Source organism: Rhinatrema bivittatum, chromosome 7, assembly GCF_901001135.1.
Source record: "Rhinatrema bivittatum chromosome 7, aRhiBiv1.1, whole genome shotgun sequence".
NCBI lineage: Eukaryota > Metazoa > Chordata > Amphibia > Gymnophiona > Rhinatrematidae > Rhinatrema > Rhinatrema bivittatum.
The window spans coordinates 104,015,192-104,041,978 of record NC_042621.1 but is presented as its reverse complement, the minus strand read 5'-3'; the positions used below and the strand labels follow the sequence as shown (position 1 = coordinate 104,041,978).

General features: G+C 41.7%; 2 protein-coding genes across 7 annotated transcripts in view; both read left to right on the top strand.

Annotated features, from left to right (window-relative positions):
• Window positions 1-646, top strand: part of RIPOR1 (RHO family interacting cell polarization regulator 1) — a 345,200-nt gene extending 344,554 nt beyond the window's left edge. For all 6 annotated transcript variants that reach the window (XM_029608847.1, XM_029608846.1, XM_029608848.1 and 3 more), the window contains exon 22: window positions 208-646. In XM_029608847.1, coding sequence (XP_029464707.1) covers window positions 208-308 — 101 coding nt within the window. In that variant the 3' untranslated portion in view covers window positions 309-646. The remainder of the gene's footprint in view (window positions 1-207) is intronic.
• A 4,791-nt stretch (window positions 647-5,437) lies between these two features.
• Window positions 5,438-26,787, top strand: part of CTCF (CCCTC-binding factor) — a 380,312-nt gene continuing 358,962 nt past the window's right edge. The window contains 1 exon segment of the mRNA XM_029608851.1: window positions 5,438-5,626. The gene's annotated coding sequence lies outside the window, so the exon portion shown is untranslated.

Below are 26,787 nucleotides of genomic sequence, written 5' to 3'. Positions count from 1 at the left end.
GCTGATGGAGGTGGCGGAAACAAAAACAGCAACAGAATCCAAGAAAGGAAGGGATAAGCAAAGAGGATCCCTTTTTGTGAAGAAGTGAGGCTAAAGTCGAGGCTAACCTGTATGGCACAGGGCATTGCAACAAGAATAAAACTAGGTAGACTGGACGGACCTTATGGTCTTTGTGTCATATTCTCTGCTTCTGTGTCTCCCTTTTAGACCCTGAAACTACAGCTGTGTTCTTGCTGGCCACAAGACGGCATGAATTTAATTACAAAGGAAGTGATGGCCAGTGGATGCCTCTGTCAAACATGTTCTAGTAACTCCTTCTGCTTGAGGCTGTAAGAACTGTGCCCAAACACTCCCAGCACCTGCTAGCCCAAAATACAGTAAATCCATAGACCCTCCTGAAACTAAATTGCTTATGTAAGATTGTACTAGACTTGCCTCTGCCTCTCTAACCCCCAGCTCGATTTCCTGAAATACCACCAGAGCACTCCTCCCCACAAACAGAACCTGGAAGAAAGGGTGTTGGGCCTCTTGCTGTTTCTCAGACCCAAGAGCACTCTCTTGTGAAGTCATGATGATGTGATCTGATTGTTCTGTTTGACATTCTGACTGCAGTATCAAGGATGACAATTAAAGAACCTGAACTTTTTCCCTTCTGCTACCAGTGAGTCTGGCTACTGGGAATTCTGGGAGAGCAGAAAGGGGGGAGGGGAGATTAAAGGGAAAGTGGGGGATGGTGTTAAATGAGAAAAAAGGACACAGAGGAAGAGAGAGTTCTACCTGCAGAAGAACAGGCAGTGGAAGGGTTATCGGGACAAGTATGTGTGAAGGGTTATAGAGGGGAAGAGGTGATATGACAGGTAAGGCAAAGGATAATTTTGTACTTTTTTGTCCCTATATAATTAGACTTTACATAAAAGTTTCCACTGCTTTATTATAATGGCTTGTGCTGTGTCCCTTGTTCCATTGCAACTGTGTAGTATAAAATGATTATTAACTCACACAGCAACATTTTATGAGATTTGACAAAAAAGACATGCAATAGGAAAAGCCAAGGTTGCATGAATACGTTTGTCACAGAAAGGAATGACTATAGCAATTTCTTCTATGTGGATGTACTAATCCACCCAATGAAAACAACTGGGCACATTTGACAGTTTTTCTTTCTTTTAAATGTTTTCCTCTTCCATTCTTACCTCATTTGGTGCTGCTTGTTAAATTCTGAACACAATATGGTTACTTTTTAAATTTGTTGCAGGTTCTAATACCTTTTTATTGGACCTACTTCCAGTAGCATGTTTAGATAATTTCCTTGTGAATTTTTGAACCTACAGTCGTTCTGCTTTTTGGTTGAGGGGGAAAGGCTTTGTAAAACTTTCCAGGTTGGGTCATTAGCAAAAAAAAAAAACAACAAACAAAACCGCCTTTTGTCCTCGTCACTTAATGGTGAATTTTAAAGTCCGACGTGCCCATGAATTAGGGGATGCGTGAACATGTTGGGCTTGCGTGCGCAGGGTGAATTTTAAAAGCTGTCCAGATACGCGCGTACCTCCGGGTGCACGCCCATCTTGAAAGTTTACAGAAGAGGGGTGGGATGTGGGTGTGGTCTAAGCAAGGCATGGGCATTGTGGGGTGGGAGCCCAAGATGCGTGCGTAAATACTTACGTGATCTGGTGTGTGCCGAGGCCCCCTGCCTTGTAACTTAACTTACACGTCATCTGTAGCAGAAGTAAACAAAAAAAAAAAGGCAGAGCGGTGGTGTTAAGAGTTGGACTAACTGGGGCCAGTGGAAACTATGACACTAGGGGGGGGTTGGAGAACCTCTCTGAACTGCTAAAACTGGAAATGGCATCGGCATGCACTTCTTTTAAACACCTCCCCCCCCCCCCCCCCAGGGTAGAAGCAGGATGAGTGCGCCTCCTTAAAATCTGTCTCGCGTGTGCACGCAGTCAGGCTAGTTTATAACACGGCAATTTTATAACTTGCTTATGTCTCTGGGCACAGGCCAATGGGCCCGTGCCCCGGTTTGAAAGCTACTGTTCCTTTGTATGAATTTATACTATTGGTTCTAGCCCCCTTTTTTACATCAGTTCCTTGTGTTGCCTTTAGATTGAATTACATACCTCCTCAGAACCTGTGCTCAAAGTGAGTTATATTCAGATATTGTAGTAAGGGCTTGGTCCAGAGAGGGTTTACAATCTAAGATGGAAACTTTCAACGCAGTGCACCTGTGGGCGTGGTCGTTGGCCCACGCCCAGGGTTTGCAGCTATTTTATAGCATTTTTATAGGCAAGCATGTTATAAAATAGCCTGACCTGTGTCTTCAGTTTTAAGTGGGTGCAAGGCCTATACCTGTAAAGGCCGCTTCTCTTGCATCAGTGGGGAGATTTTAAAAGGCACATCTGCTGATGCCATTGCCAGTTTTCCTAGTTCACCCAGTTGAGAGAGGACTTCCAAACCCCTCTAGTTTAATAGCCTTCCTTCTCCCTTGTTAGCTCAGACCTTTAAAACCCTGCTGATCTGCCTAGACTTTTTTGTTTGATAAGTTACATAGCAGCGGTAACCTTACACAGTAGGGCCTCCATGTGAGCGTGGGTAAGCATATGTGCAAATTTTTGTTTAAAATCACGGAACACCCACATTTCTCCCCACCCCCCCCCTTTTTTTTTTTGCATGCAGTGGTATGGCCATGCTGAGGTGGGTGGGTGGCTTTTAAAATCTGCTCAGTGCACATCAGCCTTCTAAAATTTACTGTTCATGTAGTTAGTATTTGAGATAAGGGTGGGTGAAGTGATTTATCCAAGGACCCAAGCCTTAGCAGTGGGAGAAGTTGGAGATCAGCCCTGCCTTTTAGTCAGCAGCTGTAACCATTCTTTCATGTGGCCTCAGTCGTGGCTGCACTAAGGCTGCATTTGTGAGGGGCTATAAAAAAAGGTTTGTGTATGTGAATGCTGAATTTAAAATACTGCTCTATGATAGGTTAAAGTTGTGCTCGTTCTTTTTTTTTCTCTCTGAATTTCAGGCTCATCCAGAACGGTGGCCTCAGCTGAGCACATCATTTACCATGCGATTGGCCGTGTGTTTCTGACCCGCATCTGTTATCCCTTATATAGTAAGGGGTAATAGCGCCTCAAAGGCACTGCCAATCCCCTGAAAACTAATAGAGCTCATCACATGCAAATGGATGTGGATGAGCCTATAAGGTGCCTGGCATACTGCACGTAAAATGTGCGACTAAGCTCCACATTTTACTCTCAGAAATTAATACCTACCCTAGGGCAGGCATTAAGTTTTAAGCAACTTAGAACAGTATACAGAAAATACTGCTTTTCTATCCACCCTCTGCATTAATATCCTAGTGCTATTAAGTTGTACAAGCCAAAAAAAAAAATTAAAAATATGCCTGCTGGTTAGGAAAACAAACAGTGGTAACATAGAGCAGCAGTGATTGGGACCTGCTACCAGCCACCGTTTTGTTAATAAAGAGGTGCTAAGGATGTGCTATTAGCCCTAGCTGCTCCTCATTAGTGGGACACCTCATTTAAATAGAGAATGGCATGTCCAGGCAAGAAGCCTGGGTATGGGGTGGCAGAGTGGGTGCTTAATCCTGTATTTTTTTTTTTTTTTTTTTTTTTTTTTTACAGTATCTGCCTTCTTGTATCCCAACTGCTAGTTTCCTAGGAAGCCCTGCAGGCAGCACAGAGTGGTTGCTGCTTTAGCTGAATTTTTCTAACCTCATTCCCATGACTGCTCTAATCCTAACTTCTATACTATTATGTCCCACTACCATGTGTGGTCATGAGCTGAAAGCTTTAACCTGTTACTTAAATAACAGGCATTACTAACACACCCAATCTTTCTAAACAAGAATTACTTTTTTTTTTAAATATCTAATTAAAGGAAAGAGAGGTGCACAAAGTTTGGTTATTAGTTTATGTAAAAATAAAAAAATCCATAGAAAGATGTACAAACTGAGTATTTAAAAATAATACCCCAAAACAGCCAGAAGTCATTTCACATGAAGACCAACATGGTAAGGCTTCTGCCTGGAGCTGACCATTGCCCAGAGCTGCACTGGCTCCTTATTGTTCGTACGGTATTTGTATAATGTGTGAGAAAAGTCTTAGGTACCCACATTTAAACCAGTGCTGAATTTTTGCAAGACGTGAAGTGCTTCCTTTAAGCTTTATGCCAGAGCTGAATTGCCTTAGCGCTAGAATGGGTCCATATGCTGGCAGGGCATGCCATGGCGTGGCGAATTAAACAATGATGGGAAAAATAGAGATGAAAGGGCTGCATTAAAGGTAGTGACACAATTCTTGTTTTGTTGCCATTCTAATGAACAAATGCAAGTGTCTTAGGACGTATGCAGTAAGGCTTGTAGTTCCATATCTATACCATACAAACAAAGGTCATGACTATTTTGCATGTGTTGAAGTAATATACAGCAGGATCAAAGGAAAGGGTGGGAAGCAATACTTGCCATTTTGTAATTTTTTTAAAGGGACAGGATACGGACAGTACAGCAGCAGGGCTCTCTTTGTCTTAGCTTTTGCTATTCGTCTGTATTGTTTGAGTGCTGCAATTGCTCCTGTTTTTCCTCTTTCCTCTAGCATTATACACATTTACTCCTGTGTAGGCAGTCTTAATTTTCTTATGTTTGCTTAGCGCAATGAACATCTCTCATCTTTAGATCTTGCATAGTACAAGTGCGTTTTTGTTTCTAGTATTGTATATAAAACTTCTCTAGCTGTGGTTTCCAGTTTACTTTGTCTGTAATCTTTCTAGTTGTAGGCTATCTAACTGTAGTTAACTAGTATAGTTGTCTTTTATAGCTATCAGCCTTCTATTACTCCCCTTCACCATTACCGAACCCCCTTCTTTATCTAGTTTTGTTCCATAAGTTTTGGAAGAGCGTTAAACTATTTTGCTGCTGATTTATGGCGGGTTTAAATACAGCTAAAGGTCACTTATTTTGTTTTTTGTTATCTCGGAAAATAAGGCACTGACTGTATTATCAAATTTGTTTTAGGCTCCAGCAGTAGGCTCCGTCAGCTAAAATCCGCTAGTCTGCAATACACTGTACGGAAGCGTAAGCTTGGGCAGGCGCAACCATACAAAAAGGCAAATTTTCTTGTTAATTCTCCTCCCACCCGCTAAATTTCAAAGCGCGATTATGACAGCTCCATCCTCTCCCTTCGCCGCAGCTGTCAAACGCGGAGCAGTTCAGACACGTCAGAGGCCTTCCAGACAGACGGAAACCAAGCAACAACAACTCCCGTCCTGATGTCACTACGTTCGTCCGCAGGCGCGCGCTCTCCCTTCAGCTTTCAAACTTGGCGCCAGGCAGTTCCTCCCATGGTGCTTCCCCCCCCCCCAAACTCTCCCTCCTTTTGGCTCCCTAAACCACAAGCACCAGCATCCTCCGGCGTAGGTTCGCGCAAGCGCAGTGCGCTGCCCGCCCGCCATTTTGTGGAGCAGGGCTCTGGAGCGATTAAACGGCAAGCTGGTTCTGGACAGCAGGCTCCTTTCCCGCGTCTTCCCCCCTCCCACCGGGCTGGGTGGCCCGCCCTTGTCACCACGGACCTGAAAACGGCAAAAAAAGTGAAGAAAAAGGCCTGGGAAAGCGGTAAGCGGAGGGAAAAGCGCGATTTTGCAGGAGCTTTCTTCGGCCTCTAGGTGTCACGATGGGGCTCCGGTGCGGGCGGCCGGCGGGGGGTGTTTGTCTCCCTCTATCGTTATCCCAATTTCGGAAATTTTTTTTTTTTTTTTTTGCTCGGAGCTCGGGAGAAAACTTGTGTCCGCAGAGGCTGCTTACGCCGGGTGGGGGAGCCGGACTGTGTGCACAGCTCTAGGCGGGTCCCGTTCTCTCCCCTGGCTCTGGCCGCTTCCTTTCCCCTCTGGTTGCCTTAGGCCCTGGCCTCCATTTTCTTCTCTCTTTGTTTCCTTTCTCCGGAGGGAAAATAACGTTCCCCGGCAGATTAATTACAAATTCGTTTCCGTTAACTAAAAAGTTGGCTGCTGGAAATAGCCAAACCGTGACGATGTGGCACTTGTCGCGACTGAAAGATCCAGCGATAACTCGTCCTTTCTTGACCGCTCCCGCGCGTCCCGCCACCGATTATATGAAACAGAAAAAAATAGTTTCCCGCCCGCTTTAATGTAGAAACGGTATATGTATTTTTTTTTTATCTCTTTTAAAGTATCCTGGGTGAGAAAAAAAACATAAAACAAACGGCGTGTTTAAATTCAACGGGTTCAATTGCAAAAATGATGATTGGCGAGAGGAACTTGGAATCGGTTTATGTTTCCGTCCCGCCTTTTAGATTCCACATTGCCTTATGTCGCAGTAATGTGCATTTTGCGTGTGCTGGCGACGAGAAAGCAAATTCGCATTTATAATCCAAAAACGAGTCATCAACAAAGAAAAACGGCGCTTTTGCCTTTCAATTTCGTGCTCTCCGCAACTGCCAGCTTCCTCCTGCTGAATAGAAAAGTAATGAAAGCTGGTAAAATGGAACCTGTTTGGCTGTAGACGAGCTGTCGTCTTTCCCCGCACGACTTCTAGCACATATTCTTCTTGTTTTCGGTAATCTTTTTCCTGGGTAAATTCTCTGCCCGCTCTGGCTCTGCAAGCAGTGCCTATGAGCTTGCCGGTTTCAGAGGCCCCATGTTTAAAATGAACCTTTCTGTCACTAGACTGGCAAAGAGAGTCAGAGAAAGAAGGGGGCAGAATAGCTTGGAAGAGCTCCCTCTGCAACCAGGCTGAATTTTTTTTTTTTGGAGAGAAATTAGGCTGGCTGTTTAAATCGAAGGAATAGGCTAAGGAAAAGAAAAAAAAAGTGTTGGAAAATTAAATTGTCATCCACTTCTTTTCACAACCTCCCATTACCTTTTTTTTTTTTTTGAGTGCTCTCCACCTGTTCTTCAGTCTAGACATTGGACTATTTGAAGGTTTTAGCAAGACGAGATTTAAAACTGGTCCTCCAGATGATCTTAAATTAATTGACTTGGACAGTCTATACACTAATTAATTATATTTTCAGAAATTAAAGCTTGAACGTGGTTGTATAGTGTTTGCTCAGTGGTCCAGTTGGTGTTGCTTGAATTGATTTTGTGATTGGTTGAGTAAATGTGTTGGGTGAGTGAGTGAAGCATGTAGTTAAGAGTTGAATTGAAAGTGTACAGTAGTTACTGTAATGCAAATATTGTCTCAAACATTATGTAGAGCAGATATTTGCTTATATGTAAGAATGATAGTTTGGCTTGATGAAACAATTTGGGTTTAAAAGAATTCAAAATCTTAGTGGTTCCATGTTTTCTTTACACACTATTAAGCAATGTTTTTTTGTTTTCATTTGTGCATATTCATAAACGAAAAGCAGTGTTTAGGTTTTTATTTTGTTGGTTTGAAATTTTAAATGCAGATTTAATTTACTATGAACTATAGTACAACAAGATCCAAGTCTTAAATATTGCATCTTAAATCTTTCTTTGAAATCCTACATTTTTTTGCTGAAGCAATATGCTAGGCAAATGTGTAATCTTCATTTCTACAGAATTCTATGAGTCAAAAGGTAGCAAAAATAGAAATTTAAAGGGTTGTTTATAATATTCCTTATTTGGGGGGGGGGGGGTTAGAGATACTGAAGAGGAGAGAAATTAAGTAGCTGCAAAGCCATGTACTTCTGGCTGACTTACATTTATGCTTAGGACATGCTTTTTAAGTTGAAAATGACTAAACCCCTGCCTCTAAAATGCAAAAATAAATATTGACATTTGACTTTATTGCAGGGGTAGGCAACTCTGGTTCTTGAATGCAACAAACAGGTCTGCATATATATGCTTGAGCTATATTTGCATATAGTGAAGGCATGCAAATATCTTATTCTGTTTGTTATACTCAGATTCAGAGTTACCTACTTACCCATGGTTTTTCAAATAAACACCCTTTTCTACTCCTTGTAGTCTGAAAACCCTCCCCCAGAGTGTTTGACTAACTGCTCTGATTTCACACCTTTTTGGGGCACAGCTGCTTCAGATCTGGCTTGACTTCTTCTCTTGCTGAGTCCACTGCACAGCTGTTTCTGACAGCAAGTGTTGTAACTGGGAGAAAGAGCTTAAAACGAGCATATTGAGTGTTTGGGGACAGTCAGGAAGGAAAACTGAAAACAGGCTTTTTAAATTTATATAAAACTACAGAATAGTTGAAAACAGTTTTATAAATTAATATAAACACCAGGGTTTAAAAAAATTCATTCCCTCCCTCTGGCCCCTAGAAAAAATGATTAGAGAGAAGGTGGGGGAGCAGGGTTACATAGCAAGTGCATTTCATTGGTTGACAAGTCTTGGAGGAATTTTCAAATCCTTATTTTTCCTTTTTCTAGTTGAGGGAAGCAGAACTCTGCATATGCTTTTAACACACTAGTATAGAGTGAATGCTTGATACTGAAACTCAATAGTTTATTATATATGCCCTGACTTCTCTAATTAAATACTCTTCTATGCAAAGTCAGAATTTCATGCCTTTTTAGTTAACTTCTGTAGTGGATTATAATTCAATGAATTTAATATTTTTAGATAAAACACATTTTAAAGTGGAATATAAATCAAATACATATCATGTAGTAAAACAAAATATATGTATTTTAACACTCACCATAGGAAATATAAAGCAAATTAAGAAGAAATCTAGATTGACAGTAAATTGCACTGCCAAAACCAAACATTTTAATTTTGGGGAAGGAACAGACACCATAATGAATAGACTTTTTTTTTTTTTTTTTTGTTATGTGGTTTGGTTTTGAGTTAGGAGTATCTCCAAAACAATTTGTGGTATAAAAGATTGTACCAAATTCTCAACTGTCTTGTAGTAAGAAGAATTTTTACTGTACTTGGTTGATATTCCTTTTTAAGATGTGCAGGTAGCTGACTGCTAATATTTAGCTCATATGCAAGAGTCAAGCCAAATTATTAGGAGCTAGCTGGATGAGCTCAGCTTCTCCATTGTGGTGTAAGACAGTGGTTCTCAAACTTGTCCTGCAGGGATCTCCAGCTAGTTCAATTTTCAGAATATTTGCAATTAATATGCACGAGAGATTTGCATATATGGCCTTCAATCTAAGTACATTTATCTCATCCATATTCATTTTGGATACATTTATTTTGTACATATTCCTTTGGATATCTTGAAAACCGGACGGATTGGAGGTCTCAAGGACAGGTTTGGGAGTCACTGGTGTAGGGAATTTATAAGATAATAGAAAAGATACTCAACACCACTATTAATTGTCCAAATACAAAAAATGTGGTGAAATAAATCCCAAAGATAGGATGGATAGTCGCTCATATGAAACACTGCTTAATGCAGAAAAAAATTACATTTTACACAGCTATTCTTATATATACTAGGAGTTGGTATCGTGGCTATTTCTTACTGATGTTACCTTAGTCTTATTCAATTGTTTTCCAAAATGTCTAAAACTGTTCCAATTATTTGTATCAGTATCTTCCATTTCACCAAATACCAACCAAATATATAAGAATTAACCATGGAAACTTATTCTCCCCCCCCCCCCCCCCCCCCCACGTTAAGCAGTGTGTGATGAGTGACTATCCATTCTATCTTCCTTTCTTTCTTGTATAATCTTTGGGATTTATTTCATCACTTAGTTTTGTATTTGGGGAATGTATAAGGTCCATCTTTGCAAATTAGAGAGAAAAAGCTCCCTTCCAGTTGCACTCTCGTGTCCCTTCTTGTTGCTCAGTGTTCCTCACCACTTCAACAAAGACTGAATAGGCCAATTGGTATCTCTATCTGTTGCCATTTATGCTGTTATCTCTTCTCCTCTTATTTGTTCCCAATCCAGCTACTCCATCTCCTTATCTTTTAAACTGGCTGTCATATTTTGTCAGTGATTCCCTGCCCTGGAGGCACACCTTACTGCTCTGATTTTCAGAATAGCCATAATGAATATACGCAACACAGATTTATATATGCTGGAAACTCAGTATATGTAAATTTCCTATATATCCATCGTTATCCAAACAACCAGGCCGATTAGGTGTGCCTTTTTAAGAATGGGTTTGGAAAATCCTGTTCCTTGTTGCCTTATTTGCTTTTTCATCTCTGGATCTTTGCACCTCTCTGTTTACTCACTTCTGTCCCTCATACATCCCCAAATAGTTTTGATAACATTTTTACTTAAAACAGTAGTGTCACATATCAGTTACATATAATCTTATCTTTTACACTGGAATGATAAAAGGAGCTCAAATATCCAAATTAAAATGGTCAGCTAAGTGCAATATCCTTACGCTTTTTTTTTTTAATTTGCATATTGGGCAAGTATTTATTATACTAGCATAAGGGTTTGTAAGAAGAGATTGGAAAAAAGGCATTTATGTGCATAGTCACTCCTTTGACCTTCCCCACCCCTTATCTCAGCAGCAGACAGAAGAACAAATTACGTTTACCTGCTGCAAAATGTTTATAGTTCATTGCGCATACATTTTTACCTATGCAGACGATGTATGATGCTTTGTGTGTAGATTTGTGCTCACCTACAATAAACACTAAGGGCCAGATTTTCAAAGGGGTACGCGGTTAAGATATGTGGTTACTCCCCGAAAACCTGGCCCAAACATTCCCTGCGCGCGCCAAGCCTATGTTGCATAGGCTTCCGGTGCGCGCGCAAAGCCCTGGGACGCGCGTAACTCCCGGGGCGTGACGTGTTCAGCGCGTCATCCGGGGGCAGCGCCGCGGGCATGGCCGCGGCCTCCGGACCAGCCCCGGGACCAGAACATGGAGAGTGGCAGCTGGCCCGGAGCGCAAAGTTATGCCTGCTTTGAGCAGGCGTAACTTTCGTGATAGAGGTTGGGGGGGGGGGGGGGGGGTTTAGATAGGGCCGGGGGGGGTGGGTTAGGTAGGGGAAGGAGGGCGGAGGGAACGGAGGCAGGCTGTGCGGCTCGGCACGTGCAGGCTGCCGAATTTGGGCAGCCTTGTGTGCGCGCCGACCCCGGATTTTAACGGATACGCGCGGCTACAGGGCCAGACCTGCCCCCACCAGTCCCTTTATAGTAGAGCCTGCATCGGTAAGATCTTGTGGTGGTGAATAATACTGAGCGTGCAGTCCCTCCTGGGGTAAATTGGAACAATAAATATTGAAGGGAAGAGGATATATATCTGAAAGCACAAGGAGTCGAAGTAATGTCATAGACTGAAGAGTGCGGATTACAACACACATTGCATCCTAAAGGCTGACATAAGTGTCTTGTATGGCTCCTGTTCTACGCTGGCACATAGATGGAAACATATTTAGAAAATGTAAGAACCAGGGAAAATTTTCCTTTTCTTATTTTGCTCTTTGTTATTCTCCAAGCACAAGCAGGATAGCAGTTCTTACATGTGGGTGACATCATCTGATGGAGCCCGGCACAGAACGTTTATGTCAATTTCTAGAACATTAAATGTTCCTCATGCAGCATACCACTATGTCATGTGTCCACGCAGGGACTGCTTCAGTCTCTCCTTTTTCCACACAGCCCACCAGTTTCATTTCCTCAAGCTCTCTTTATGTCCTTTCTTGGGATTAAAAATTGAGGTCTCATTTGTCACAGGGTTCCAGAGTGTTCATTGTAGATTCATAGGTAGATTTTTTTTTCATTGTTTTTTTTAACCTTTTTAGGTACCAACGTTCCACAAGTGGAACTTTTTTATATACTTTTAATTAATTGCAAATTTTTTTATACCATAACTAGACCCAAATATGGTATAAATAACTAAGATATGTAAAAAGGAGCATCAGGAAATAATTCCTTCAATGAGCAGGATCTAAAAGGCTAAGTTTCTGTTCTATCTGTGTCCAGCAGGCATCGATCACGTCCCCACCATCAAATTTGATTCTGCTTCCCTTGTTTTCTGGTTAGTTATGGACAAGAGGGAATCGGGATAAATGGTAGCTGCTCCAGTGATGATATCTGGTCCATTAGGGAAGAAAGCTTTTTTGAGATGCCAGAATTCCTCGGGTTCCAGGCTCAGGCAGACTAGTTCAGTGGTTCTCAACCCAATCCCTGGGGCACACCTAGCTAGTCAGGTTTTTAGCATATCCACAATGAATATACATGAGAGAGAGTTGCATGAACTGCCTCATTGTATGCAAATCTGTCATACATATTCATTGTGGATATCCTGAAAACCTGACTGGTTGGGTATGCCCTGAGGACTGGGTTGAAAACCATTGGGCTAGTGCACTCCTCTGATGTTTTGTCTGCCGGATGAGAACCTTTACTACTAGCCTGCCAATTGGGGCTCTGACTCCAAAGTTTCTTGGGGATTATGGCTATAGATCTGGAGCCTCCTCTGACAAAGAAGCATCAACAGGTCTTTCCTATGATTTCTCTTCCTCTCTTCCTCCCCCCCCCCCCCCCCCCCCCCAAAAGAGAAGAACCTCTCCATTGGTTTCAATAGACAAAATGACAGAGGCATTTCCCTTTGTTTTGCTGATGGAGGATGAAAACAAGATATTGGACATTCTCCAGTTTGTGGAGCCATCTGAGTCCCAATTTACAAAATCCTTCAGAAGATAAGGATATGAGAATCCCCTGTCTATGGCTACTGTCAATAAGAAGATAGATGTGATTTATCTGGTCCAGAAGGCTCCCGGATTCAAAAAGTAGCTACCACACCACTCTGAGGTGGTTGAGTCTGCTCTTGAGGCCTAGAACCCACTCCTCAGTGCTCCTGGGGAAGGAGTCTAGAACCCTGGATACTCTTGGGAGAAAGGTGTTTCAGAGGGCTATGTTAAATGCCCCTATAGCTTCCTATTAGCTTTTCATGGGCCAGTACTTGCAGATGTAGGGAGTGGCTGAGCAGCTTCCTTAGAGGCAGCACAAAGCCTTCAGTTACTGGTAAAAAGGGAATGGGGCACAGAAAACACATGGTCCACTCACATTTTTTAGGCATCATCCAGAGTCTCTTACCGTGGGGATCGGGGCCTACAAACTTACCTGGCTGTGGACCTCTGACCTAAGGTCCAGGAAAGACTTGCAGAACTGCTATCTACTAGAGAGCACCTTTTCAGAGAGAGGGTTAAGGAAGCGGTATCATAGATATGTGAACACTGTGCAACACTTCAGCATTTCTCCATTTCAATTATAATATGTTATAATTGTTTTTTTTTTTTTTTTTTTGGTTACCATGTTATAATGTAAAATAGGGCGGACTACGCCCTATTCTCTTGGTTATCTGGAAACCGATGTGATATCTCGATTGAATGTCGGTATATAAAAGAAATAAATAAATAAATAAATGGCTACTCCCGACCCATCCTCTTCCAGGAGGAACTCAAGAATGGGGAAGAGGAGGCACTCTTTCCAACCACAGAGGCATTATCCTCCACCCCCACATACCCATCCAAGGCTGCAGCAGGCCCCTAAGCCGCAGCCTGCATCCTAATCAATACCTAGGATAGGGTTTTGATTGGATCGTAGAGCGAATAGCCTGCATTCTTGTACACATTCTGGAGGTCCTTGCCGTAGGAGGCAGTTTTGAGATTTTAGATAAACCGTTGGACATGTGGGTCTAGTATCATAAGGAAAGGGTACAAATTACATTTGAGTCTTCTGCCAAATCACACCCCAGTTGAGGTCACTTAGGGCATCAGAAATTGCTTTAAAAGAAGCTCTACTCCTTCTTAGAGCCCATTCCACCACAGGAAAGAGGGCAGAGATTCTTCTCCATGTACTTCCTGATTCCAGCGAAAGTTGGAGGACTTGTCCCATCCTAGACTTAAAGGCCTTGAACAACTTTCTGAAAAGAGAAAAGTTTTTAAGATGCTTTCGCTAGGCACCTTTATTCCCTTTCTTCAAAAAGGGGACTGGCTATGCTCTCTTGATCTCAAAGATGCTTACACCCATGTAGACATTTTTCCACATCACAGGGAATATATCAGATTTGGTGTGGGAGACTGTCTCCTCTATTGCGTATTGCTTTTTGGCCTAGTGTTAGCCCTTTGTGTCTTCACCAAATGTCTTGCTGTGGTGGTAGTGCACCTGCTGCGTGTTCACATGTATCCCTCTCTGTACGATTAGCTGGTAAACAGCTCATTGTAAATAGGTGCCACAGAATTGTGCAAAACCATTCTGGTGTTGGGAGTTACTAGGGTTAATCATTAACAAACTACCTCAAGTCTCTCTTGAGCCTGTCATCTTGGTTGGAGTTTATCAGATTTCTGCTACTCATGACTTGGCAAAGCCTTCCTTTCGCAAGAGTGGGCTATAAGCAGACAACAGCATGAGACATGTTCACGATATTGAACATTATGAAGTCAACTGGAGAAAAAAGTAAACAAAATAAGCAAATCCAAAAAAGGTTATAAGGACAAATAACCTTTTTGCTCCAGCTCCTAATTTTTTCACAAAAGATAGTTTCCTCCTCTTATTTTGCACATCCCAGATGAACTGGAGCCTGTGCAGGGATCTGGTGCCGGAAGCCTTTATTTGCAGCTAACTGGGGATTTTTACTCCTAGTTTTATAGTGTTGCAACCTCCCCCTTCCTCCAATTCTTAGTCTGTTCATTGCAGTGACTGTCCTGAGCTAGGAGCCACGGCCTAGGTCTCCTTTCGGAATCCCATACTTAGGGAAGAGTAACCCAAATTATAGCTACAGAATGCAAGGTTGCACATTAGGAGTTGCCATTCAGGAAAAGGATCTAGGTCTCATCGTTGATAATTGAAATCTGCTCAGTGTGTAGCAGCAACCAAGAAAGCAAATAGAATGCTAGGAATTTATTAGGAAACAAATGAAGAATAAAATATAAATATAATAATGCCTCTGGATTGCACCATGGTGCGACCTCATCTTGAGTATTGTGTGCAATTCTGGTAACCACATCTCAAAAAAGATATAGCAGAATTATAAAAGGTACAGAGGAGAGCAACCAGAATGATAGAGGATAGAATGACTCCCTTATGAGAAAAGGCTAAAGAGGTTAGGACTTATCAGCTTGGAAAAGAGATGGCTGAGGGAAGATATGATAAAGGGCTTGATGGACCCTCGTTCTGACCCAGGATGGCAACTTCTTAGTGTAACAAGAAAACGTTAATCGGTTGTTTACTCTTATAAAAAAAAAAAAAAAAGCACAAAGGCTAGGGGGGAGACACAGTTATGAGGTGATACATTTAAAACTAATAGGAAGAAATATATTTTTTTAGTCAACGCATAATCAAGCTCCGTAATTTGTTGCCAGAGGATGTGGTTAAGGCAATTAGTGTAACCTGGTTTAAAAAAGGTTTGGGTAACTTCTTGGAGAAGTCCATAAACTTCTGTTAATCTAAAGGAAATAGCCACTGCTTGTTGCCGGCATTAGTAGCATGGCATTTATATTTGGGTACTTGCCAGGTACTTGTGTCTTGGATTGGCTGCTGTTGGAGACGGGATACTCTGCTTGATGGACCCTTTGGTCTGACCCAGTATGGCATATCTTATGTTGTTTTATTTTCCATTCCTTTCCTAATCATTCCAGACATTGTATTTGAATTCTTGGCTGCCATTGCACATTGAGTAGAGAATTTCAAACTAGAATCAATGATATAACACCTTTTCCTGAGTGGTGACTCTTAATGTGGAAACTTGTACTGTGTAGCTATAATTTGGGTGGCTTTTCTCTGTGCATCGCTTTGTATTTGTCCACCTAAAATTATATCTGCCATTTAGATGCCCAGTCTCCTAGTCTCACAAGGCCCTCTTACAATTTCCCACAATTTTATTGTGATTTAACAACTTTGAATAATTTTTTGTCATCTGCAAATTTGATCACCTCACAGGTTATTTATAAATGTTAAAAAGCGGTGGGCTCAGTACAGATCCCTGTGATACTCCACTATTCACCTTTTTCCATTGGAGAAAATTGATCATTTAACCTTATTACTTGTTTTTTTATCTTTTAACCAGTTCTCAGTCCACAATAGAACATTGCATTCTATCCCATGATTTCTTAATTTTCTCTGGAGTCTCTCATGAAGTACTTTTCACACACTTTCCTCAAATATGGATATACTGTGTCATCTGGCTCACCTTTATCCATATGTTTATTCATGTCTTCAAAAGGAAAAAAACCCAACAAATTGGTGAGGCAATACTTCCCTTAGCTAAATCCATGTCAGCTTTGTCCCATTAAACTGATTATATGTTCAGTAATGTTGTTCATTATAATAGCACTGACATGCTCACCAGATCTATAGTTTCCTGGAACTCTTTATAAAAAGTGATGTTACATTGGCTACTTTCCAGTCTTCTGATACTGTAGCTAATTTTAATGATAGTTTACAAAGTACTAATAGTAGGTCTACAGTTTTTTTTTTAATTATTTTTTTAAATTTCTTTCAGCATTTGGTGACTTTGCTATTCTTTGTCAATTTGCCGCCTTATATCTTCCAGATTCACTGAGACTTGTTTCAGTTCCTCTGATTCATTGCCTTTAAATATAATTTCTGGCATGGGTAGCTCCCTTACATCTTCCTCAGTAAAGATCAAAGCAAAGAATTAATTTAGTTTCTCTATGTATGGCCTTGTTCTCCTTTAGTGCCTCTCTTGCCCCTTAATCATCTAATGATCCAGTTGACTCCCTCACAGGCATTTTTTTTAAATGTATCTGAAAGTTTTTATTATGAGTTTTTGTTTCCAGAACAAGCTTCTGTTCAAAATCTCTTTGCCTCCTTATCATTGCTTTGACCCTAACCTGTCAGTAGTTATGCTTTTTCCTGTTTTCTTCATTTGGATCCTTTTTCCATATTTTGAAAGATTTTATTTTGGCTATAATAGCCTCTCTGATATCACCTTTTAACTATGCTAGCAGTTGTTTGGCCTTCCTTCAAACTCTTTTATTGCATGGAATACATCTGGGCTTCCAAGATTATATTTTTAGTCCATGCTCTAAAAACACTTTTCTAAAAAGAAACTCATGAGTGCATGTAACAGACAGCTATTACAAATGATCCACCTCATCATCAAATTTGGTGTCAGTTAGACCCTCATAATAGGCATCATCAGGGTAAATCTAATTAAACATTTCATCAGTCTTCCGCCTTACATATGATAGGTCTATAGCAATGTCACAAATATTTTTCAGGTTCTTTTTGTTTTATACAATTAAAATATATTTTTAATCATCTCTGATCAATAGATAACACTGGGGAACAATTTTTAACATTAATTCCTGTTGAGTTCGATTTTTCAGCTGTTTTAGACTTAAACAGGTATGCTGATTTTCTTCTATCACATCAAGTTTTTTTCTCTACAGCCTAACTTAAGCCTGGATTTATCAAAAGTATCAAGTATCCCTGTTTTCTGTGTATGTGGGACAGCAGAGCTTGTGAGAAGCATTGGGTGCAGTCGAATTGGCCTCCAAGATCTGACCTCAAACCTGGTGATCCAAACATTCTACATGAACCACTTTTTGACAGAACATTATATTCCCACCTCTGCACATAAAACTGGGTCTCATGAAGCAATTTGTTAAAGCTTTGCCAACAGAAGGAGACTTTCAAGTATCTCATTTTGGCATTTCCTAGCCTGTCTTTTGAAAAGATAAAGGCTGGTGTGTTTGACGGTCCACAGATTTGGCAGCTCATTAAAGATGAACATTTCATCGGGACAATGTCAGAACTCCAAAAGAATGCTTGGTTGTCATTCAAAGTCTTTGTCAAGGACTTTCTTGTAAATATAAGAGCACAGAATTACACCGAAATTGTCCAGAAACTCTTGGAGAGCTTCAAAATGCTTCGATGCAACATGAGCATCAAGGTGCATTTTCTGTATAGCCATCTTGGTGCAGTCGGTGATGAGCAAGGTGAACAATTCCACCAAGATTTGAAGGTCATGGAGGCACGGTATCAGGGTAGATGGGATGTCCATATGATGGCTGACTATTGTTGGAGCATCAGGCGAGATTGTCCACAGATTGAACACTGCTGGAAAAGCTATAAGCGTACATTTTTACCTTAATATGTATGTTTGGTAGCAGAACTTTACTACTTGTACACAATTTGACTTACAGTAACAATATATAGCCTTTGTATGAATAAAATAACTAAACAGTATATTCAGGTAATTTTTTCTTTTATTTCCTTTGTATGTACGTTTTGTATGATTTTTGAGACAAAGGGAGGGTATCCAGTATCTTAAAAAGCTGATGTGAGAGAAAAACTGGGATCATTTTTTGATTCAGATGTCAAAGGTTAGTCAAAAACAAGTGTCAGATCTAACTCAACAAATTGTGTTCCTCAGTGTAATCCAAAAGACTTATCTTTTATAATATGTTGCACACAGCAGGAAATGCCAAATAGCCATTGTGAGATAGTGTTTCAGTGAATGCCCTTTTTATTCTTAGCTGACACGGGACTGTGTTTTGAATGACCGTTCTTCATCAGGGTGCTATCTTGAATTAGGATCATATAGAAACATAGAAATGACGGCAGAAGAAGACCAATTGGCCCATCCAGTCTGCCCAGCAAGCTTCGACTCTTATTTTCCCATGCTTATCGCATAATAGCAAATAGACCAGAAATTATGTTTTGTTCCAAATCCTGTGTTCCGTTCAGGGTTAGATTTAAAATGGTTCCCCCTCTTATACCAGCTGCTCCATGAAGCAGTCATTTTTTTTTTTTTTTTATCTAGAAACTTTACCCAGTCAGTACTAGTGTAATTGAAATCACTCATTACTGATGCAAATTTTATTAGCTTCTCTAATTTCTATTATTTCATCATACCTGCATTCTGGCCAAGTAGATGATAGTACACCCCCACTGCTGTTCTGTTCCTCTTATCAGTTGGAATTGCTATCCATAATGTTTCTACAGTTCATTTTATTTCCCGCATAACTTTTATCCTGTTTGACTCAATGCCCTCCTTAACATAGTGCCATCCTTCTGCCAATTTGATCCCTTCCTATCTCTGCAATTTAATTTGTACCCTGGTATCAGTTCCCATTGGTTATCTTCCTTCTACAAGTTCTGAGATGCCCAGTTATATCTACCTCTTCATTCACTCAGTGCTATACATTCTAATTCTCTCATCTTATTTTTTTTAAACTTCTAACATTTGTATATGGATGTTTCAAAAGTATGTGTGTGTTTTTATTTTTATTAACATCCTGCTTATCAGTTGACAGGTAATTTGGAATCTTTCAGCTCTGGCTGCTCTTTTAAAGGCTCCTAGGCTGCTGGGAGAAGTATGCAGATGAGCATTCATGTTTGTATTACAATTTGTATATACTTTTTTTTTTATCATGTATAAAAATCAACAATTTATCTAGTTGACGTGTTACAAACCTTTAACAGTGAAATGTAATTTTTGTTTTGAATTGAAATGGTACACTAATCTTTATTTTCTTGAGAGAATCCTTGTCTTTTGGAGTATATGAGCTTCTGTATGCTAAAAATTGCCTTCAACATCAGCAGTTTTTCATGCTGATAATTACACAGAACTATGTGCTTATATATTGGGCACATGGTAACTCCCACAATAAAAGATTGAATTAACACAAGTTTGAAACTTGTTTGTAGTAGTGCAGTCATCAAGGCTTCTATAAATTGAAATGAATGCCCTTTCTGCCAACTGAGAAGTTGTAGACTTCCCAAATACTTTTTTTGTGTAAAACAAATGCTTTTAAACATAATTTACCATCAGTCAGGTATGATCTGACCGATGATGTTCAAGGATCAATTCTGTCAGTGTTGTCATTTAATATTTATCTCTGCCCTGTTGCTCAAATTTTAGAGCAATCTGTTCCACTTTTTTTTAAATCTAAGGGATGATATCCAATTTTTTTTTCCTGTCCTTAGTCTCTCAGATTGACCTGTGTTTGAGTCAAATTAATGACTTAACATCCAGTTTTTATTTAGTCCCCAATGTACATAAATCAGAGGTCATTTCATTATCTAATAATTTGTTTCCTGATGACAGAGTTACGGTTGAAGGAGTTTATATACCCTTTTCAGATTCTGTGCAGAACTTGATGGAATGAAAATAAAATCCCATGTCTTCTGTTCTCCATTTTCAAAAGCTTTCCAGATTGGGTTTTTATAAGTTGCAGCTCTTAAAACCTCTTAGATATTTATTACCTTGTAATTTATTTTACGACAGTTGTACAAGCTTTCTTTTGATAATTGACTATGGTAACGTGCTGTTAATTGGACTATCCAAGTACAGGATCAGGGCAATTCAGCTACTACAAAATGCATCTGCACGCTTGATAATGTATGGAAGATTGTGGTCATGTAACACCAGTGCTCATTACACTTCATTGGTTACTGGTATTTTAGCGCATTAAGTTTAAGATACTGGTTTTAGTATTTAAAGCCTTTAAAAGTTATGATCCATCTTATCTAACTAATTTTTATTTTTCAATACAAGCCTGTTCATCTTTGCTCATCCAATTTTTTATAATTTTGTCCTATCTTTTAAAAGTCCAATTTGCTGTTATCTGTAAGTGAGCACTTTCTGTTGGTCCGTCCTTATGAAACAAGTTGCCTAAAGCGTTTTACAAGCAATGAAAAGCTTACCTTTTACAAGAAGCATGTTATGTGATATCAGTATTTTAATGTCTCTTTATTTTGTGAATTGAGATGGTATTTCTTTTCACATGTTAATCGCTTAGTATGATTTATTTTTGAGTTATGGGATTCATAAGTATTTTTAAATAAATAATAGAAATAAATTCAGATCTTTGTGGCTGGTATGTTTGGCCACATATGCAGGTGCACAAAGATGAAATTCTTCTAAAGGGATATTATTCCATCCAGGAATTAATGGCTTGCAAAAGTATTCGAACCCTTAAAATTCAGCAGATTTATGTGGATTACAAATGACACAGATTGTTCCAGACGGTGTTTATTGCATATCATTATGCTCTTAAAGTAAATTTTCAAAGTCACAAGTCATCATTTCTCTGCAGTTTTTGTAAAATAAAATTAAAACCTAAAAAATTCTGCTGCATAGTATTCAATCCCTTCAGACTTTTACTTGGTAGCACCATGTTTTGCTGCAATAACAGCTTTGTTGGGGTAAGTTTCTACTAGCTTTGCACACTGGGAGTGATTTTTGCCCTAGGGTGTTCAAGTTGGTTGGAGATGCTTATGGACTGCAATTTTCAAATAGTGCCACAGATTCTCTATTGGATTGAGATCTGGACTTTGAGTTGGCCATTGTAAAACATTCACCTTTTTTGTTCAACTACTCGTGTTGCTTTGGCCTTATGCTTGGGATCATTGTCCTGCTGAAAAGTGAACTTTCTTCCGGGTTTTAGTTTTTTTTTTTTTTAGCAGACTGAAGCAGATTGTTTTGCAGTATCTCCCTGTATGTTACACCATCCATCTGCCCTTCAATTTTAGTAAGACACCCAGTCCCTGCTGAGGAAAAGCATCCTCATAGCATGCTGCCATTCCCATACTTTACTGTTGGAATAGTGTTTACTGAGAAATGGGCAGTGTTAGTTTTGCGCCACATACAACATTTTGAATTTTGGCCAAAAAAGCTCTATTTTTCTCATCTGACCACAAAACTTTATCCCATATTTTAGCTGGATCCCTCTGCTTTTTGGCAAACCTTAGATTTGCTTTGATGTGGTTTTTCTTTAGTAATGGCTTCTTTCTAGCCACCCTCCCATGCAGGCCAGTTGTACGCAGAGCTCTTGATATGGTTGACTGGTGCATTGCCACTGAACTCTAGCTCCTTCAAAGTGATGATTGGCCTCTCTGTGGCTTCCTTCACAGGTCTCCTCCATGCTCTTGATGCTCAGTTTTGAGGGATGGCCTTGTCTAGGCAGTGTCTGGGTGGTATGCAGCTTCCATTTACTCACAATTGATCCAGCAGTGCTCACTGGGATATCCAAGCATTTGGGTATTATTTTGTAGCCTTTTCCTATCTTGTGCATGTCTATAACTTTTATCTTTAATTTCTTTTGAACGCTTTTGGGTCTTCATTTTCACAGCTTTCCTTCATTCATAGTCTGCCCAGTGGTACTGGAATTAGGTCTTTTTTTTTTATCCAGAAAAACTGACCTTTTTTAATGATTTACAGGTAGAGACCAATTGTAAGCCATTTGTTAGAGCAATATCTTTTACCTGTGTAAACTTGGAGCTTCCACAGCATAAGGGTTGATTACTTATGCAAGCAGCATTTTTTCAGTTTTTAACTTTACAAAAAAAAAATGCAGAGAACTAAACGTGACTTAAAGTAAATTTTCCCGTTGATAGCAGGGCTGAATTAGCCACGCTATTTTATGGGAACTGTCCATCAGCCCAGTAGGCGGAGCTTGTGTAGTAGAATACAGAGCTTTGCTCTGTGCGCCTGCAAGTGCCTTCCCGCTCAGCAGAACATATTCTCCTCAGTCTGTTCTTTCCTCGCACGGGATCGCACGCGGGTCTTAGTAGTTCTCCTCAATGAAAAAAAAAGTTTTTCAAAATGTCAAAGAAGATAGATCAGAGGCCGTAGGGCTTCAAGCCATGTTCATGTGGGGAAACATGATTTTTGTTATCTGTGCTTGGTCGCCGAGTATGAACAGGCCTCTTGTCCCCACTGCGGCCGTATGTCCCCTCGGGCTAGGAGGCAGAGAGCGATAAAGATCCAGCGGCTTCAGGTCACAGCAGGACAGTATGCTCCCCCTTCGGAAACCCATTCCTCGCCGGGGCCTAGAAAGTATAAGCCCCCGAAGGTAAGAAGGGCAGCCTCAGTGGAGCTGTCACAATCCCAGCACAGAGGCAGTTCAGAAGGGGCACATCACCGCACATCTTCGTCCACCCCGTTGTCGAGAGACCCCTCTGCTGTCCGAACATCGTCGTCCTCCCCCTGCCCGCCTCTGCTGGCTTCGATTTCTGCCGGATCGAAAGGAGCGCCGGATGAGGCGCACTGGGAGTACAAGGAGCGCCAGGAGCGGCACGGCTAATGCCTGGGGCGACGCAGCAGGCGTTGGAAGAGGTGCATAACACGCCGGACAGGATGCAGGACATGCTGGAGCACCCGAGTAACGCGTCGGAAGTGACGCAGGCAGCGGCAAAAAAGGGCGCGGGAGGCATTGAGGGAGCCTCATAGAGCGCTAAAGTCCAAAACTGGAGCGTCGACGCACGCAGCGTCGAAAGGGGCGCATGGATCACCGTATAGGGCGCATCCCGCGTCGACAGCAAAGCATAGACCGTCGCCAGGGGCACACAGAGCGTCGAGGAAGTCTCAAAAGGGGTCCAGATCACATAGCGTGTCGAGATCAGCGCAGGACCCACTTACGTCGAAACAAACAGCACACAGATTGATGCACAAACCGCCGGGAGTGCTGTGAAACGTATTGGAAGAGAAACAAACTGTTTTTCTGCCGCACGACTCTCATTTTTCTAGTCTGGATCGACACAGCTTCCCCAAATCATCTCACACTTCCAGTAGAACGGGACAAGATACGTCACCAGACCCTTCTAGTTACGGTCAATCCCCTTTCAGTGATCAACATTCGGAGGATGACTACGTTAACATTTCATTCACATTCCTCTTCCCAGTCGTCGTTCGCATTGGGAAGGGTGTTCTCAGATCTCTCATCTGTGTCACATCGCAGACATTCGGAAGAAACTTTGCAAGAACCACTGGTTTAAAAAGCAGAAGATTACCCAGGACTTACAACCACAAGATTATCCATCGCAAGGTGCAGATGCACTTATCCTGAAAGCAGCTTTGCCTCCTCAAGGGTTGGATAAAAAGGGGAAACCACAGATACCATCTCAAACGAGGGAAGCGTTCTCTCACCTGTCCTTGGCACTATCGGGGTTTTTTGAGGTAATGCAATCAACCTTTCAATTGCCACACTCCCTGTCGGACAATGATAGTGACTCTCCACAATAATCCTCTCTACCCTCCCTGGGGGATGTAACACCAACGCCCACAGGTCACCGGTCACCTCTACATGTGGACCCAACACCAGCCCCACAAGACTCTCCTCTCTGGGGGACCCGGATTCGCCACACTCATCTCCTCATACTTCATCAGGATATCCACCTGAGCCATACTCCCCACTGGAGGATCTATCATACCCCAGATTTTTAGAGAGAGTGGGATCTGTGTTAAATTTCAAAATACAAAAGACCCCTGACCCACGAGCGGCAACTTTTAGACCTGCTCAAGATCTTCAGTGCTCCCGCTGAACTTACTTCCTTACCTCCACACAAGGTCTTAGGCTCCGTCCTTGAGAAGTCGTGGGAGACTCCATTTTCCATCACTCCAGTGGCTAGGAAAACTGATTTGAAATTCTGAATGCGGCAGTCTCCTTTTTATTCGGTGCTGCAGCTGCCGCACTCTTTGATAGTCGTGGAATCAGCTATGCACGGGCTTAAAAAGCCCAGATTACATGCATCAGTTCCCCTGGGTAGAGCAAAAATTGCTAGATGAGTTCGCAAGGAAGTCGTTTCAGGGGCTATGTTATCGGCACGAATCCAACAACATCAATTCTATATTGTTCAATATTTATTTGAATGTCTACAGACTTTAAAGACCAGGATCCCGGTAACAGACCACTCTGATCTCCATCTCCAACAACCCGTTCAAGACATGGAAGAGGGCGTGCGCCACCTACTTCGTACAATCTACGAAGGGTTTGAGTCGTCTTCTTGCATTTCAGCCTCCGCAGCCTGTAGGTTGGCGTGGCTTCATTCCAGCGCTATACATGAGGACGTGCATACCAAACTGGCAAATTCTCTCTGTAAGGGAGACAATCTCTTCGGAGATAAAGGATGTCACGGTGCAATCACTCACGCAACTGTCCCTATATCACCCACAAAGAAAGTACTTCTCGCCTTCCTGTAAACAACCATATCAGCACAGACCATTTAGACAGAATACTTCGTACTGTTAAGCTACTTATGCTCAACCTCGACAACAGCAAAACAGGCGGGGAGACCACGGGGTCCATGTCAACAAAACCATCAATTGGCTTCGTCCCTTAAGACGCAGTCCTCTTTTTAGTTATAAAGCCTCCTCCAGTGCAATTCCACCCACCAGGCAGAATCTCATCTCGACTGCCAGAATGGGACTGAATAACAACAGATCAGTGGGTTTTGGAAGTCATAGACAAGGGATAACAATTGCAATTTTCAACAACTCCTCAACTCCCTCACTTACTGAGTCTGATTCTAACAAAGCCACAGCCCCATTTATTGAAGGAGATCCGATTCCCTTCTACACCGTGCAATTCGTCTCATTCCACCTCATGCCCGACAGAGAAGTTTTTATTACCCATATTTCCTCATTCCCAAGAAATCTGGTGGCCAGAGACCGATCCTGGACCTCAGGGAGTTGAACAAGCACCTACACAAGGAGAATTTCAAAATGGTGTCCCTAAAGAATATCCTACCATTCCTTCAACCCAATGATTGGCTGTGTTCCATAGATCTGAAGAATGCGTATACACACATACCAATCCACCCCTCTTCGTGGCGGTACCTTTCATTCAAGTACCAGAACATCCACTACCAATATCAGGTACTCCCTTTTGTGCTGTCGGCAGCCCCCAGAGTGTTCACAAAATGCATGGCAGTGGGTGGTGGCTCACTTGCGAAAGCTAGGCATTCGTATATTTCCATATCTGGACGATTGGCTGCTGATAGCATCCAGCCCAGAGATACTCCAGACAACCTGCATCAAACCATCCAGTGTTTGGATCGTTTGGGACTGATAATCAACTATACCAAGTCTACTCTCATACCCACACAGGTCCTACAATTCATCAGGGCTCGCCTAGATACCAGACAGTCCAGGGCCTTCTTACCAAGGGACAGAGCGATGGAGATGCGCCGCCTCCTGCGTTCCCTCCTATGCACTCCGACCCCCCCCCCCCCCCCCCCCCCCCCCATAGCACGTCAAATCCTCACAGTCCTAGGACATATGGCAGCGGCCATATTCACCGTGCCAAATACAAGACTGCACATGCAATATCTACAGTGGGGCTTAAAGCGACAGTGGACACAACATTCACAACCGCTGTTAAAAGGTTGACCCTCACCTCTGAGATGAAGAAGGATATAGACTGGTGGCTTCAAAAGAAAACGCTCACCAAGGGAGCATTGTGCGATGGTGGATTGAACAACATCCTCCTCCCCATCGATGCCTCTCGCAAGGGCTGGGAAGTGCACTTGGACCAGTTACAAACACGGGGTTTATGTTCCACCACGTAACAAAATCTTCAGATCAATCTGTTAGAATTACGGGCGATAAAACTCGCACTACACACATTCCTGCCTCACCTCTGGGGCCATCAAATAATGGTATACACCGATAACCAGGTGGCTATGTTCTACATAAACAAGCAAGGAGGGTCCGGTTCTTGGATCTTATGCAAGGAAGTGATTCAGATTGTGGAGCATGCTCATCACAACTGCATCACAATACAGGCATCCTACCTGCCAGGAGTGGTCAACACTCGGGCAGACAAATTAAGGTGTCAAATCAGGAAGTGGCACATACCATATTCAACACGTGGGGATGGCCAACAATCGACCTCTTCGCAACAGAACACAATGCTCAAGTTCCTCGTTTCTGTTCGCTTTGGAGCAGTCAATGAAGAGTAGCACAAGATGTGTTCCTAATCCCATGGACGGAACCCTTGATATATGCATTCCCTCTGATCCGTCTCATCACAAAGACTATCCAAAAGTGTATCCTGGATGCAGCACAACTCATTCTAATAGCACCAGAGTGGCCCAGACAACCTTGGTACACCTATCTTCTCCATCTGTCAACAGAAGATCCCATCACGCTAC